The sequence below is a fragment of the Biomphalaria glabrata genome, chromosome 6 (genome assembly GCF_947242115.1).
Source record: "Biomphalaria glabrata chromosome 6, xgBioGlab47.1, whole genome shotgun sequence".
Taxonomy (NCBI): domain Eukaryota; kingdom Metazoa; phylum Mollusca; class Gastropoda; family Planorbidae; genus Biomphalaria; species Biomphalaria glabrata.
The window spans coordinates 27,404,962-27,423,651 of record NC_074716.1 but is presented as its reverse complement, the minus strand read 5'-3'; the positions used below and the strand labels follow the sequence as shown (position 1 = coordinate 27,423,651).

Below are 18,690 nucleotides of genomic sequence, written 5' to 3'. Positions count from 1 at the left end.
TTTCAGAACCTTCACATATATATCATTATTTCACGACGGCCAGTCAAGGAAACTACTACAAGAACAAAGTCTTGACTTAATATGCTATTTCTTTTAGACATAGCAAGATATGGTGATTTTTTAAATGTGTGACATTTTACCCCATGCCTGTGTCAACTTACCCCGGTGTGGGGCAAATTGTCACAACCTCAACCCAGCCACTTTTTTGTTGTATAACTTTGATAAATAAAGAGATAAAGTTTATTTCATTTACTCTAATTGTTGTCTGAATGTTTAAGTTACAGCATGTTAAGTTTGGTGAGAATCAATGAATTCTAAATATGTTTAAAACATCAAAATCTGAAAACTGTGACAACTAGCCCCACCTTCCCCTACTCTGTATATTTTAAAATGTTTGTAAATGTAAAATTTCGTAGAAAATAGAGGAGCAACAGCAATGGAAATATAGGAAGAAAAGGCCATTCTTCTCTTTGTTGTCCTACAATCACGTTACTTTGGTTAAAGTAGGTCAGAAATACGGAACTACCTCATTAGGGCCAATCTCTTATTCCTCATTATGTGTTTAATGGTGTTCTCCCAATCCTACAGTTCACGCGATAATATGAAAAACTTCCGGTACTTATTAATTGTTGTTTTAAATTATGTCCAACTTATATGCATACTAAATATATTTTTCTCTTTAAAAAAAATAGTTAATATTTTTTGTGTGTAAATGGACCTCATTCACCAGCCGTAAACAAACAACATTTAGCCACGTGGTGCTCTATCTCTTCTATATAATTTACGATCTCATGTTTAATTCATGATGGTTGTCACGTGACCGTTTGTTTCATTGTTTTCTCAATAAGATCACGTGACTAAAAGTTGTTTGTTTACGATTGGTGAATGAGGTCCATTGTAAATATATTGTAATTGTAAGTATAACAGAACTTACATAACTTAACAATAAAAATGTAAAAAAAAATTTGACAAAAAATCTACAACCGTTTGCATTCGTGTGTGACAGTGTGTTTAAAATATGGTAAATAGTAATCTCCCCTAATAAAGAGCCTCCCATGTTTGTTACTATTGTTACGATCTTCTCAATCATGCCTTCTGCAAACACTGCTAAACACAACAGCACATTTAACACAAGAATTTGACAACAAGAGCTTCAATAAACAATGTGGCGGTTTAATGACAAATACATCAACAACAGCCAATAAACACAATTGGCTAAACTAACTTCAAACGCTTTGCTACACAACAGAACTGCTTAACTAATCAATACAAGTCTCTCTAGCTCGTACAGCTACATTTTCGAGGACTCACTTTGTAGCACACAGTCCTTACTGCTTGCTGTCCTGGAACACAGCCAACGGGTCACGGAGGTCACGCCTGGACTCTACTATCCTTTCTTTACACATTGTCTCTCGACCGTGAAGGCTCTTGATCACATGACCACAACATAAGTCATACTTGCGGTTATTAGCAGTACTGTCCCTTGTCTATCGACAGTCGTTGACCAGTGTGATTGGCCTGAGTGGTGTGTATCAGTAGGCCGAACACATTAACCCTTTCAGTCTGCCACTGGAGTTACTACACTATTAATAGTGAATAGTTGTAAAAGTGGTGTATTTTTATGAAAAAAACTGCTTGCATAAGTGATTAAAAAAATAGATTTTTCGCTTTCAGAAAAGAAAAACGTAGCCGTTGCATCATAAGTCTAAAATATTATGTTGTCGGATTTTCACTATCTTTTCTATTTACGAGATCTAAACGGGACGGACAGACCGTAACCTCCGAAGGTGCCGGACAGACAGACATTCCACACAAAACTATTAGCGTCTTATCCCCTTTCGGGGGGCCGCTAATAAAAAGCTATCACCGAAGATATGAGTACCGGTACGCAGCAAAAAATATCAATATCCCCCCCCCCCCACCCAAAAAAAAAAGTTTTGCGTTGCCTACTAAAACAAGAAAAATACCGGTATATTAAAAATAATAATAACAATAATACCCGGTACCGGTACTTAAATTGATTCGAGAATGGGTGTGGTAGAAATAACGTGTTCAAAGTTTTTTTTAATTCTCCTTTAATGCAACTTAAAGAGCGATTTTTTTTCTTAAAAATTAATGAATGTTAAATTAAATAACAATAGAACATTTTTTTTAACCCGCCCCCCTCCCTCTTGCCGAGAAAGGATACTGGTTATGGGCATGTATAGATCTAGTACAATTTAACTCGAATAAAAAAATATTTTTTAAAATACATTCGGAAATTCCCGAAAGAGAATAGTCATTTCAAAACCGATATATCATCTCTTGTAAATACTAGATATATATACTAGACATATTTTACCCGCGGGTCTTTATTTGCGTATTACTGTCGATATAGTCACTGAGAGTCTTTTTAAAACATTTAAACGAAATAATAATGTAATAAATAAAGCGAATGTGTAAATGTAAAAATATGAATGAAGCCATCAAATCAAAATAGCTAATCTACTTAAATCCATTTTTTCAAATTAAAACATTTGCTTGTAGGCCTACATATAGATCTATTTGATTAAAATTTGAAATGAAATGACTTAATTTTGTATGTTCATGTGTTAAAGTATAAAGTAGATCTTGAGTTAGACATAGATCTAGACTAATCATGGACTAATCTAGAGTTAAACATTTTGCTTTTTTATAGTTCATTCTGTGCTGCGTAAAGGCTTTGCTCTGCGCATGCGTGACCTTTTTTCATGAATGAATATAGGCCTATCTCAACACGGCTACGCAGCTTTAACGAACGAAGGTACCGTATTAAAAATGCTTTAGAAAAACAAATTTGAATGTTAATTTGATTAAAATATGAAATGAATGGACTATAATTAGTATGTTCATGTGTTAAAGCATAAAACTATCTTTGCGAAAAGAAGTTTAATCATCTTAGAGTTCAATAGACCTAGGGCTAGACTCAGTAGAGAGATATGTAATGTAAATGTGTAACCATTTGGTAATGTCTAATGAAAGAATGTGCTTCGGGATATCTAAATTCGCAGATATAAATAACGAATTAATGTAAATTTGCTTTTGAAACTTAAATTTGAAGGTTAATTTTATTAAATATGAAATCAATAAACTATATTTTGTATTTTTATGTAACAAAAAAACTATAAGTGCAAAGTTTAGTTCTTAAAATTAGAACTAGATCTAAATCCTTTCGATCTTTTCTCATGTCAACATTGTAAACATGGCCTAGATCCATAAAATACTATAGCTGTAATAGAGTTGTTCTTTTTTTTTTTGTAGGGTCTTAAGTTTGTTTTAGGGCCACAATACATACACTACGATCTAAGTTGGTACCCAAGGAACATTTCTGCCAAGTTTTATCAAGATTGGTCAAGTGGTTTTTATTTCTATACGGGGACAAACATACATACGCACGCCAAACATTCTGCTTTATATAATAGAGATCTCTTGCCAAATTTAAATGTAATTAATAACTTTTTACTTGAAAAAATGATGTCTAACTAGAGTTTTCTCCGTGTGGCCAATGAGCTAATAATTCTTTTCTCAGCGATATACATGTTAAATTTCTAGGAAAATCAAATTAAAGCCTATTTTTGAGATCAGCTGTCCATGCAAGTTCCTGGCTAGTTCCAGGAAGTTTTGACTTGAATAGAGGTAACAGTATTGTTAAAAAAAAATAATTAAAAAATGGCGTCCTATGCCTGGAATACGTTATACAGTTCAAAGAAAAAAATATGATGAAAAACATACATACACGTACTACTACTAATGCCTATGCTAAAAGGACTCATTACAAGTGGCCATAAGTCACGGAGGAGCCTTTTGGGCCAACATTCTATTTCGGCTCTTTAAGTGGCCCATACAATACCATTATAAGTGTGAGGGGCGAGCGACTAGCTGACATGCGATACAAGACAGCATTTAGTCAACTGTGTCAAGGGACGGACTCATGGTGCTACGTGTTAATCACCCTTAACGGGATATTTTAGAAAGAACTGGGGTTATCTGTGATTGTTCGAGAAGACCTTGATGGACGCTAGAAGCAGTATGAGACAGACCAGTTTAGCACCTGAACGGTTATCTAGTGAAGCATGTACATTGTTTTGTGTAGCCAATAGTGCAGTATTTGCAGTTATTTCATTTGTCTCAGGATAGTATCACCCCGTCAAGTTCTTTAGTTGGTTGTGTCTTGTGCGGATAGCCTGATAGAGAGTTGGAGCAATATCAATAACCATCCACCAGTTATAAAGAAAGGCATCTAGCAATGACTTATGAACTTTATTTTTTATCAAGCATTTGTTAACAGGTCATCAATGTATTTCTATGTACACACATTTTGAAGTTTGCACACATCACAACACCAACTTACAGTCATGCTATTGGTATCTTACCACTGCTAATAAGGTTGACCTCATTTCAATCAAGCTCTATTACAAAAGTTTTCAATCAAATGACATAACATGGCCACACACTCATTTTCAGCTTCCATAATTTTATCTCTACACTGTAGAAATACTATTACTATTATATATAAATACGATGAAGGCCAAACTGGTAAAAGCTAATACCTATACATGTCTGAAAATGGAGATATCTAGACGTTTAAAAGTCTGTATTTTCAAGATTTTTGTATGGTATCTATTGTAATGTTGTAAAGTTCTTGAACAACTAAAAAAAAAAAAAAAATTTACAACATTCTTTGAAATAAATAAGAAATTATATTACATGGCACATTTAGTAATGTAAATGTACACTAGTTATTTTAAATTGTCTTGCAATATCCACATCTACAGAAAAAGGCCTAGATGCTAAGTATTTCTTTATTATTAGCGGACCCTAAAAGAGGAATAGACGCTAGTATTTTTGTTTTTTTTATTAACTTATTTTTGAATCATGTAATATCTTTCTTAATAGATGTATTCAACAAATTATTTTGTCCCATGTTAAAAAATAGGTGATACATCTTTCAGAATTCTACACTAAATATTCTGATTTCATATGAAGCTTGTATTTACATGATTTGAATACTTCAAGAACTTTAAATAAACTAAGCACTGAGCCTGTCAAGTTATGAAACTTAATTCATCAATTAAATCTTTTTTTTTTTATTCATATGCCCCATTTTTTGTTTCAAAATAAAAATGAATAACAGTCTAAAAAACAACTTTTTTAAAAGTCAAATGGAAAACAAAATGTTTAACTGTCATATTAAGGGCAACGTTTTTTTTTCAATTAATAAATATACATGACTGAATCAATACTTAGTAAACAATTAAAAGCTTGGTAAAAAGTATAGAATAGGTTATAACTTTATTCAGTTAGTAAAATCATGCAAAATAATGAATTATATATTTACAAAATTTATTTACTGGATCCATTTTAGAACTATATAATTCACATTTGTAATGGCTCACAACTGTCACTAGCACTCCTTAAAATAATAGGAATCAATAAAATAAACAAAAAAAATAAACATTTAAGAAAACTTTTCATATTGTAAATTTCAAGAACAACTAGTCCATCAGCAAGCACAGAATGGATAATGATGAAAACATTTCATGAGAGGTCAACCAAAAATATATATTAGATTACACTCAAAAGTGACTTTTTATAAACAAAGATATTTTGATAAGCTGACAAATTTTCAAATCATACAAAGAATGAAATTAAGTTAAAAAAAAAAAAAGCCTACAATCCAGTGCCAAGCTTATCTCATCATAATAACCTTTTGCAGTGTAATCCAAATTAGTCTCACTTGCAGTCCAGATTAATATCAGATTTAAAAAAATGTTAAGGCTTGGAATCCAGTTTACTGCACCAAAGAATTGAAAGAAAAATTACCCGTCATGTTCAGATTAAACCATGTACATTAGTTTCCCATTTATGAAAAATAGTTATCATACGTTGGGAAAAAGTTGTAGACTGAGCACTGTTTGCAGGTCCTTGAATTTCCTTGTTTAATAAAAAAAAAATGCCGATCATGAAACATAGTCCAGCTGCTGGCAAGGTAACAAGTGCAGCAAGATGATAATAGGCAAACAAAAAAAGTTGCTATTTGAATGTCCAGTCCATTTCTCATTATGAAACATCTAGTAAGAAATAGAAACAAAAATTATCAGTATATTTACATACATATAATTTTAATTGAATAAAAAGGTCTTCCAAATACATTTCCAGTTAAGATTTGTTTTTTAAAAAAAAAGATAGAATCAATACATTTTCACCAACAAAGCAAAGTACACAAATCATTATTATTCCCAAATATTTATATTTTTACAACTTACAGCTCATTGGTGCATTGCCAAAACGCTTCTGAAGTTGATCATGGTTGAACTTTAAAAATGCCTCATATTGTTCTATAAAAAAAAAAGTTATTACTTATTTTACAAATACATAGTAACAACGTAATTTTAAAAAAAAAATCTTAAAAATCCATTCCAACATGCTGCAGATACCAAATAAACATCTAAAAATAAGGTCACTATGGCTCTCTTAGGTCAGAGTTTGTAAAGGTATAAATAGTTTTTTATTTAAAACAAGCAATGTGATGTAACTAAAACAACACAAAATCTGTGATTGCCGGCAGCTTTCTACCATTAGAGGCAACTCTAGTTGTGAAATGGTTAAGGAAAGAGATATTCAGACAGATGAGTTTTTTTTAAGCCTTAGTGTGATGATGAATTCTTAGATGTTTTTTTTTTTTTTTCTTCTTTATCAGTATTGATTATGTTAGATCTAGTCAAATGGGAGATCCAGAAGGCAACTAAATCTGACATGATAATGTTTTCGAGCCCTGTGGGCCTATTTATGACTAATAACATAATGCTAATGCCTAGGTCTATTTTTCTCTATTATAAAAAGAATATTTTTGTTAGGTTTCATAAGTTTTTTTTTTTGATTTTTTAAAATAAATGATAAGGAAATATATCCTTTCTCTTAGCTTATTCTCCAATGACTTTTATGTTTCTTTTGGTCTCAATATCCTTTTCATAGCCTATCTCCCTTACTTCTTGTCAATACTCATGCTTGTATTGTGAACATAGTACCCAGCCATTTCTTTGATGCTTTAGAAGGTCTATAATTGAAAGTCAATTGAAATATATTTTAGCCCATTACAGACCTGCCTACCAAAAAAAGTCCAAATGCGTAACGCTGATGGTCAAAATGCGTATTTTGGCACCAGAATGCGTAACACTTACGCGATCCACTATTTTGTCATATATATATATATATATATATATATATATATATATTAGATCTAGATGTCATGATTAGATCTACAATCTAAATCTAGATCAATACGACAACAGAGATGATATCTAGACTAGACCTATGTCTATATAATGAATATAATCTACTCTAGATCTGGGCTCAAGAGTATTACCGATGCCGTGGATCCGCTCCAAACTTTCGTAGGCCTACCTTCATCCTTGATCTATTCTATACTAAGACTAAGAATCTAGGCTAGATCTAGACTATATGGTAGTAGATGTTATCGATCTAAATCTAGTCAATCTAAATCATACTACAACTAAATTGGATCTACATCTAGATTGTAGAGTAATGTACAGAATCATGACATAACGTAATGACTAGCTAAAAAGCTGCTAGATCTATTCCTGTATAACAAGTTATCTAGATTCTAGAATCCAGATCTAGATCTAGACTAGATATCAACAATGTCACTCAATGTGTTTTGAATCGATAGCATTTCGATATTTTTTTCTATACGAATGAATACGGGAATCAGGGATTCAACATAATTAATTTCTACTAATGAACTTACAAAAAAAAAAAAAAGCCACGTTGGTGTATCAGCTAGATGACGGTACCAACCCGCCACTCCCTCACTCTCGCGTTCTTCATTTAGACTAAATCTAATTGTTAATTCCGATAAGAACCAATCAACGTATAGATCTGAACACAATGTCACTGTGTTCCCCCACCTTTTCTGTTCCTCCTTCCCCCCAACTGTGACCCAACAGGACGGCTTAGCGTGACCTCCGTGACCGATCGTAAGCTAGTCAAGAGAGGGGGAAAAAAAAAGGATACGAAATGCGTAACGCGACGGGTTAAATGCGTATTTGCGTACTGACGGTCATTTTTGGGAGATTTTGCGTAACGAATACGCATTTTGCGTAACGGTAGGCAGGTCTGTCATTATTTAAAATGGCGTATTTCCACAAAATTCTCAATATTTATGGCAGCATTTAGGAAAACTAATTAATTTCATTGCTTTACCAATTTTTCCCAAACCAAACAAATTAGATTTAATGAAATACATTTATTTTTAATTTGAATTTTCTTGCCATTTTTACAAATGTGATTAAAATTTACTATAAAATTAATATAAAGTTGAAAATCTCGTACAGTCAAAAGTTTTATGTTTGAAAATAATGTTTTGAGAAATATAAATGTAATTACTTGCCTGATAATTTACTGCTTAGAACTTTGTCATAGCTTTCCTTTAATTTGTCTTCATGCTCCTTAATCATACGTTCACAAATCATAGCCACCTGTTTAAATGTGAACAAAGGTACATCTTTCTGTTTTGGTGATGAGGTCCCTGAGTTAGACTGTGTAGATGCTGAAGGAAAGTCATTTGAAGAGTTAATGGATGTCAACATATCTAATGTTAGAGTGGGACTCTGACGACCAAGAGATGAACAAGTTGAGAGTGGTGGACTTATAGAACGAGGCATGAACAACTGTTTTCGCCTTTGCATTCTTTTAAGTTCTGATCCAATTCTTTCAGCAATTTCTTCTGAAAAAAAAATTTTTTATACAATCTTTAATATAAAGAATAATAAATCTTATTTTTACATTTTTACAAAAATACATTTTTTTTAGCTGTCAGTATCAAAGCTGAAATAACATGATCTTTTAACCTAAAGTAACTATTTTGAACAATGTTATGAAGAAAAATATTATCACTATGTAACTAGGCATTTCTCCTTTTTAAAACAATTTTTACTTCACTTCTTGGTAGGCTATAGTGGAAGAGAATAATAGTGATGAGCCAGTCAGTGACCTAGACAATAGATTATATATAGAGAGACATAAATTAATAATTTGTAAGCTTGATTAGGCCTCACAATATTGATTATGCACTGATAAGATGAATTATCTGAAGAATATATATGACAATACGAGAAACTTTGCATACTCTTCTTCTTCTTCAATGCCGGGGGTGAAAGTGGGGATAAGCTCCCACGGCTTGCGCCTCTAAATGCCTCTGACAGTCAAATCCAGCTCCTGGATTTCATGTGTGATTTTTCAAAAAAATCTGGCGGAACCTGTTTGTCACTGTGTTATTTTATATATTATGAATGTGGCTGTGGTTATCAATGTAGGCGTGGTGGTGACATTGGGTTCTTGTTACAAATCACAGAATAATGAAATGACGCTGGGTGTAGCAGACACAATAAGTTTAATATAACACCACATAGTGAATACACCATACAATTCGACCCAGGAATGGTCAGTATTAATCCAACAGTAATATACGAATATCACAACTTAGTACTTATTCTATAACCAACTACTTTAAACATCTAACTCTACTGCCTATATCTTAAGTGGCTCAATACAAGTGCTTGCTACAAGATCTCTATGTGGACTGACTGCCTTTAACTCCCTGGTTCACCTAAGGTCAAAAGTGTTCACCTTAGTGCAACATGGGTTGTGAATAAGATTCACAATATGGAATTAACATACACAATACAGAATTAGGGTTTCTACTCTATGGCACCAACTTTGAGGTGGTGACACTGTTCTTACAAACTGACAGGAGAAGGGATGAAAGGCGGAACACTGGCGCATCAAAACCAGTTTAGCTTCGTGTTGATGGGGCATGTGAGCCTAAATAACGCAACCCGTCTAAGAGAAGGAAAACTCTGACTCCAAACCTCCACTTTGTGGCGATACTCCCCCTTGTGGGTATCGGGGCTTGGAAATTACCAAGAGTAATAAATAACCCCACTACATTATCCACTTGCATTTCACTAAGTGAATAATAGTGGACCTTCCCCCCCTCTAGGTGCTTTTTGACGGAGGTTTGGATTGCACTACTCCAGAAGGAGGTCTATGTCTCACTACACTATATAACTGGATATAAATCCATCATGAAGGGGCCTGGATCCAGGATGTGACGATTCCACAGGGCACAGTCCACCTTAAGCTTTCTACTGCAGAATAGTTTCATTTGGAGAGCTCTGTGGATGGTGGAGAATGGACCATTGGCCAACCCCACCTTGTCCCATGGATATTCCAGTTACAGTCTTTAGACCCAGATGTCAGTATTGGAGAAAATTGCCAAGACCAAAAACTTCCTTAAAAAGCAGGGATTATATTAAAAAAAAAAAAAAAAAAGCCTGAGGAAACACCCAGCCTACACTAAACTTGCATACTCCAATGGAGAAAGATCCCAAGTTAACTGCCACTGGTAATTACAGAGCATAAAGGGGATCACTAGACTTAGCAGCTACACATTTTTAAACTACATGCATACCTAAAATTAGAGAAATTAATATCCATGGGATCAGTGCTCACACAATTTTCATATAAATTATGCTTATTATAAGCTATCCCAAAATGCCTGACATTTTCACACATTGGGCTAATGCCATCTGGTGTGTACACTATGTAACATATTATGCATCTCAATAAACAAATTCACAATAAAAAAGGCAAATAATACAAGGCTCAAACAGTGTTGAAATTTATCACCAAGGATGAATAATATTGTTATAAACCTGGTGGTGGCACAGATGGGGGTAGTGGTGTGAGTGTAGTCAGCCGACGCAAATCGCCCTAGGCCAGCGCTAGATGCGCGGTCAACCGTGACAAGTTACGATGGTCAGCCGAGTCGAGTGTCAACAGGACGGTTCGGGAAGGATCGCCGTCGTGAACAGAGCTATGGGGCGTCACGAGGGATGTAGTCATGTGACGAAGCTAGAAACGCCGAGCAGCGTTCTATCCGGTTCGAGAAGGCCAGTAGGGACCCTATATAAGAGCGGAGGTGACGCAGTCAAGACGGTTCACGAGAGGCGGTTCACGGCAGAGGTTCAGAACACGGTCGACTACAGCACAGTTCAACGGTGTGGTTCTGTACGGAGCATTACGACGGTTCAGTGAGGAGTACTGTAAAGTACAGTTTAGACGACTGGTGTCTTGATCTTGGTCTGTGACCAAGTCCGACACAACGAGCCCAATGTGTGAAGTCAGTCCTGAACTGTTGAACCCAGTGCAAGCCCGGAACGAGACGGAGAGGCCAGTGCAAGAGTTGATACGGCGGTACGGTGTTATCGGAGATATATTTGTACAGTGTATGTGTTGCCAATTGTACAGTATTGGCTGTTATTTATTCAACTATTAAAGTGTTACGTTACGCTGGAGCCCTGAGTTGTCAAGTTCTTTACATTGGTGGTGTATGGTGCAGTTTGCAGAGAGCCTGGATAGTGAGATTCGTAACAATATAAATTTTTCATCTAAGATAAACAAAAACTGCCTTTAAATCACTGTCTGAACCAAAGATTTTAAGGATTGATCAAAGACAAAATAGCATTTGCCATGCATCAGGTGATATCTCATTGTCATGTGACAGTAGCCTTGTGAAATGGATGCAAAAAATTAACGTCACAACAATTATTCATCAATAATGTTTAGTTGCTCAAGTTTATCTGTTTTGACAAGAAAATTGCAAAAGAAAAAAAAACATTCCAAAGAATACTAACATTCAGTTGAAGAGGGTTCTCTAGTTTAAGATTTTGGCAAAAGTGCTTCAAATTTCCCACAGCTTCTTATGAAGCCTTTGACCATATTGTGAACTAAATCAGCACCAGGGGATTTTAGAGCCTTTTCAACAGCCAAGTTCAGATTATTGTTGTGATAAGAGAACATATTACTTTCATTATCAGTAACAAACACCAAATTGTAACCTTTTAAGTGAATTTTAGTTGTCTTTGTTTTTCAGGCAATGCCAGCATTAGACTTCAAAAGTAAACTCCAATTCCAATAAATTTGCTTATAAGTCAATTATTGTTGTAAATGTGATATGAAATGTCTTTTTGGGATGTGCAAATTAAAAAAAATTTACAACATTGCAAATCTTGATTCAGTCCAGTATGGGCTTGGGTAAAGACAGTTGATTCAGTTCATACTGATCAGATTTTAAGTTTGGGTTTAGCTTGTTCTGTCATAACTAACGTAGTAGAGGTTTGAGTTCAGTTTCCTATCTGAAGTCTTATATTACAGACATTACTTTTAAAAAAAGAAGATAATTATGTCCTATGCATTTCATGTGTCAGACTCAATCTAGTCATGCATGTCAAATCAATGACAAACTCTGCCATGTCGTTGGTTTTCCTGTCTGATTCAGACAACCCATCAATTTTCTAAACTCTAATGGCAATAGTCTAGCCACTAGGAAAGAAGGAACAGTTAGTCTAGTATTTGTTCTAGATTCTAGATAGACTAGTATAGATCTAAGTAGATCTATTTACTATTAGATGTCTTTCTGAGTATTTTATTTTGTTTTGACATTTATAGTAAAGTGCGAAGTTCAATCTAGATAGACTAGTATAGATCTAAGTAGATCTATTTACTATTAGATGTCTTTCTGAGTATTTTATTTCGTTTTGACATTTATAGTAAAGTGCGAAGTTCGAACAGCCCCGATTAGTATAGAGGTTTAATCGGTTCACTTTTTATTGCTAAACAATTTTTTTGAATGTTTACCAAATTACTACTACCATATTGCGCATGCACCTTTTTTCTTCACTTCCGACACATGCTATTTCCTTTTCCTTGTAAAGGCTAAGTTCATGATGAGGTCAAACTCAAGAGATGTGGAATTATTTTTGTTTACTTCCGGGTAGTGTAGGAAATGGGTCATGGGCTTATGGCTATTTTTAAGTCTGATGGCTCATTAGCTCAAAGAAACATTTCAAGTTGTGGAGCATGAGAAAGGTGGCAATGGATGGTACTCTTGCGGAGTAAAAAGAAAATGACTTCATATGAAAATTAAAGATTAAAACATGTTTTAGATATATTTCTTTGATCTGCTCGAGCCTTCCATCAGCCCGATCGAGCTTACTAACTAGGGGAGAAATCTAATTGAGGAAAAGTACACTTGGCAATACCCACCCTACACCTCATATTTAATTTTAACTAAGCCCAGTGATCTAGTGATACATTAAATCATGTCTATTTTAATAGACAAAAGGACAAGGAATTCAGAGATACCATCAGTTTTTTTCAGTCAGACCTTTACGGTGCTATAAAAATTCAAATGGGAAATGGCTGCCAGCGGGCTTAATGCGATCAACCTTCGCACTTTAAGTATTCAAGTTTTGTTTTTCTTTATGTAAAGTAGTAAGTAGATCTATGTATTTATTGTATTATATAAATACTAGATATCTAATAGCTACTTTTACTTTTTATTTATTTTTAGTTTATAGTATTTATACCAAAAATAGTTCACTAAGTGACACTACGTGACTAAGTCGTTGAAAGTTATTCCCTTTTAATTTATTACGAATTTGTGACGAATGATCATCATAAGTAGGCTGTTCAGTCCGCCTGAAAAAATCGTCCGTATTTTTTTGTCCCACTTTGCCGCGAAACGAGGTTAGGGTATCCCATTTTCCCATATTATAAAGCTGAGGAATTTTCTACCATACGGCATTCTAGAAAAAGGATCGATGTCAATTTTCAAACTATTGGATTAGCTGTGAATGAATGTTAGCTACTTGTGAGATGAAACATTCAAATTCAAAATCATATAATGGGGTAGCTGTGTTCCAAATTTCAAGCTTTTATCTATTATGGTTATAAAGTTATGATGAGATAAAGACGAAAATTCATTTTTTCGGTCACAGCTTTTTGGACATTTTCTATAGTCCATTTTTCTACACATAAAACGGCATAACTTTGCTCCTATATAACATAGAAAGATAAATGTGGTATCATTGTAACCCTCTCAGCAAGCTCTACATAACTAAATAGCTTCTGTTCATATATATTTATTTTGAATTTTTTGTCAAAGTACCTATCTTGAAAAGTGGGACAAACAAATAAGTAAAATACAAAGGCTCAAAGGCAAAGAAGAGGTCAAAATAATTAACTAAAAAATTTAGATCTATAACTTTTGAACTAATTATCCGATTTTGAAAATTCTTTTTGTGTCATTTATATCTCAAAATTACCAATCTAGCTATAGTGGTTTCATTGGACATTGCATATAAGTATAACTTTAAGTAAATAACTATTTTATCACTGAATGCCCTATCATAAGACTCTAACTCTAGTCTTACTAACATAATCTAAGTGACAAGTCTATCAAGATGATGATCATGAATCCATGATGAGAATCTAAAATAAAAATAAATAGAATCTAGAATCTAATCTTTATCTAGATTTAGAATACTAAATATTGTTACAAATGAACAGTGATAGGTAGAGGTCAACGTATGACCCCGGCGAGATGACACAGCAGCTAGTGTTCCCTGGAATGTACATGTATAAACAGAGACAGGATGTGACGTGTCCTTACATGTTATTCCAAAAGGTACTAGCAAGTTCCAGTGACAGATAGAGGTCACAACTTGTGACCCCGGCAAGATGACACTGCAGCCAATGTTTTCTGGAATCTACGTGTATAAACAAAGACAGGATGTGACGTTTTCTCACGTGTTATTCCAGAGGATACTAGCCGTGTTTGTGCAACTTTGGACAAGCGATTAGGGACTCTATATAAGCCAGAGAGTTAATGTGAAAGTCAGTCGTGAACGAGTCGTGAGTGAGTCGTGACAGTCGATACAGACAATGTAAGACGTGTGCGGCTCTAGTGGAAGTGAAATGTGTACGACTCGATGCAAGTTAACTAGGGTAGAGTTAACTGGAGTGGACTACTGTCGTTAAAGTCTATACAGCGAACTACAGTGGACTTGAGCCGTTACAGTCGATACAGTCGATGTAAGACGTGTGCGGCTCTGATTCGGTAGACTTGAGTACGACTTGGTTCAGCTTTGGGAGACATGGAGCGACACTGGGAAGTGTGTCGTTGGTCTGTTCTGTGGAATACGGCTCGATGCAAGTTGAGAAGAGATGAAGTGCAACGAAGTGAAGAGATGCAGTGCAACGAAGTATAGTTAACTGTAAACTGACAGATATTGTACAGTCTTCTACGCTACATGTTACAGTAATGTTAAAGTTAATAGTTAGGTACTTCAACATCGCTATTTTTGTACGCCGGAAGTGTGTTTAAAAGCTGGTCCTCATGGTTTCGGTCGCGTCCCCGGTTACCGTCGGAAAAGTGCGTAAAACGTCATTATTTTTTATCCGATCTTCTAGATTAGAGTATCATTTTGTCGGGGAGAAAATGGCGATTCTTTTGATACCAAATTTGACGGGATTGGTTTACTAGATCGTTTTTTTTTAAGTTTCCAAAATTAGGGTGTGTTCCAGATATGATTACTTTTTTATTTTTGTTTTGTAATTATTTATATTGGTTAGTAATTTGTAGTATCCATATCTACATAAGAATCACGTGTGATTATAAAGCTATTTTGGATGGCACTCTTGGTATATGAATGCCAAAATGACCACCAAATCGAAAGTAGCCATTTTGCTATAAATTCTACCGGAAGTAGTAATAAAATACTTATAAAATATAATAAAAACGAAGTTTCCTTGTTTATTAATATAGATAATGAAGCAAAAAAACTTGTATTAATGTAGATCTAGATTTAGTTAGTAATAGATCTAGAGAAGCAACAGATAATGTAGAAAAATCAAATTATTGTTTTAATCATACACTAGAGTGTAGATCTAGGTCTAATACTTAGATTTAGGCTTAGACTTAGTTCTATTTTCTAGAACTAAGAATGGGAACAGAGATGCTTAGAATGAAATCTAGAATAAGAATTAGATAAGATAGATAGATCTTTAATTGATTTGATATATACTAGTCTAGTCTATACTTAATTGTCTTAATAAACTAATACTAGTTTCTAGATCTAGAATGTTGAGGACTAAATTTAGATCTATTTTTTTTATGTGAAATTTAATGGGAGAAAATCTGAGAAATAGCCTAAAAACTAAAACAGCTTTTCAATATATATTATAAATTAGATAATTTAGATGTTATATTATAAGTTTGTTTAGATTATGTCTGTATATATAATATATATATATATATATAGACTCAGTATATTTTAAACTTTATAAAAGAGACATTCTGATATCTAATCTTGGCAATTTGACTAATTGTATTGATTTCTATTACCTCTTGCCTCGCTCCCCCCCCCCCCCATATCCAAATATTTTGTAATTTTACATCTGCATTTTTTTTTTAAATAAAAAAAAAAGTTCAATATTTTAAAAATGTTTTTTAAAGATAACTTTTTCATACTCCAGCTGTTTAAAGTCTCCTTTTAATTTTATGATTAAACATTAAGCAATAAAAACAAGTTCTCGTCAATATTTGAAAAAAATCTAGCTGTTCCCATAGTACAATTTTTAAAAATAAATGTCACAATTTTGAATTGCTTTTTTCTTTAAAATTATTATTTATTTTTGTAGCAAATAACATGTTTAAAGTTTCTTGAAAATTTGAAATGGTAATATTAATAAATAAAAAAGTTGTGCTTGAATAAGTCAAATTCCGACCAAATTCGACGGTTCTATTTTTAGCTTCGTCTGGCTGTAAAAGTATAAAAAATAGATTTAGATGAAAGATTTGGGGGTTAAAAAATGATATAAAGAACATGTAAAGTCTCCTGAAAATTTGAAATAGAAATACTGACAAATAAAAAAGTTGTGCATGAATTAAGTCAAATTTCGACCAAATTTGTCGTCTCTATTTTCAGCTTCGCCCGGCTGTAAAAGTATAAAAAATAGATTTAGATGAAAGATTTGGGGGTTATAAAATGATATAAAGAACATGTAAAGTCTCCTGAAAATTTGAAATGGAAATATTGACAAATAAAAAAGTTGTGCATTAATTAAGTAAAATTTCGACCAAATTTGTCGTCTCCATTTTCAGCTTCGCCCGGCTCGGAAAGTATGAGAAATCGGTTTAGATGAAAGATTGGGGTAGTATTACGTTTTAAATAACATGCATAAAGTCTTCTGAAAATTTGAACCAAAAATATTGAATAATAAGAAAGATATGCATGCTTTAATAACAAAAAGTCAAATTTCGGGTACCAAAATTTTTTATTGAATACAAAGCCAAAGAAGGAAAAAAAAATAAATACAAAAAAAATCATAACTTTACTTCTACTTATCATAGAAACATAAATTTGATATTTTTGTAAATGGGACACCAAGCTCTATTTAATGATATCAATTACAAAACAATATGATCAAAACAAATTTTTTTGTTGAAGTGCCTATAATAGTCATTAAAGTTATATGAAGCTGAAAGTTTAGTCGTCAAGTTCTTTACAGTGTTTTTATTTGTGTGCCTACTAATACATTTAGCCAGAAGATTCAGAAATACGTAACAATATCTAGATTGTCAAGAAATAGATCTAGAAAATAGAATAAATTTACCTTTAGATAATTTTGGAGATAAATCTGCAAATGGTGACGGTGTGAGTTGGTGTAACTTTGTTGGTGGAGGAGTCTGAGCCATAGTCAAAGGCATACATCGTCTACGTTTTATTGGTGTTGATTGACTAGGACTGTGTAATGGATCGAATTCCAACGACCGTTTTAAAGTTGCTCCGCAAGCCATTTTGAAGATCGGCTTTGTTTAGGTTTTTATCGTCGATTTTATCCAACTTTATGAATAGATCCTACTTGAAATATATACTAAATCAAATTGCTAAGACTTTTGTGAATAAAATGCGAAGTTTATATCAGCAAAATAAGACCAATTAATCCAGGATGGCACTTGCTATAATAAGACCTATTCGCTCAACGATTACCGTTGACAATGGCCGACATTGATTAGAAGCCTCGTCTTCAGTTTAAAAACTTGTCGAGATTCAAAACTCGAATGGGATACGTAGATCTAGATGAGAGGTCAAAAACTACAGTATTATCTAGATTAACATTAAACTATATCTTTTTAGCAGTTTGATTGATTATTATTAAGATCTATAGAACTAGATCTACAAAATAACAAAATAAAAGCTAGATCTAAATTAGATTCATAGATTCAAAATTCAAATTTTTAAACGGAAACAGTTATAGATTCTTGATCTAGATTACAGATCTACAGTTAAAAGGGCATTTCAGGCCGATAATATAATATGTATTGTTATTAAAAAATCAATCCCATAATATGCTGATTTAAATATATATATATATATATTATCAACGAACGATGTTGTTAAAAACTTTATTGCCTTTAACAAAATAGTATATATATATAGATCAACTACTAGCCTTTCAAGTGGCTCTGAGACATGGACACTCTACAGAAAACAACTAATTTAAGACTTCTTGAGCGCTTCCACCAAAGATGCTTGCGCTCCATCATGGACATACGGTGGCAAGACCGCACTACAAACAGCGATGTCCTTGCGAACGCCGATATGGACAGTATAGAGGGACTTCTTATGGTCCGGCAGTTAAGCTGGTAGGATGCGTATCCCGTATGGGAGACGAACGTATGCCAAAAGCAGTTTTTTTTCGGTGAGCGAAAAGGTGGTCGACGTAACAGAGGTGCCCCACGGA

At 33.6% G+C, this 18,690-nt stretch overlaps 1 protein-coding gene across 1 annotated transcript; it reads right to left on the bottom strand.

Moving 5' to 3' along the window:
- Positions 1-4,262: 4,262 nt before the first annotated feature.
- On the bottom strand, positions 4,263-18,076 carry LOC106071850 (akirin-2-like). The gene is made up of 4 exons (XM_013232055.2): positions 17,560-18,076; positions 8,429-8,764; positions 6,285-6,356; positions 4,263-6,089 (listed from the first exon to the last, which is right to left on the bottom strand). Exons 1-4 carry the CDS (start codon positions 17,741-17,743, stop codon positions 6,079-6,081), a joined length of 603 nt encoding a protein of 200 aa, XP_013087509.1. The 5' UTR covers positions 17,744-18,076; the 3' UTR covers positions 4,263-6,078.
- Between the last annotated feature and the right edge of the window lie 614 nt (positions 18,077-18,690).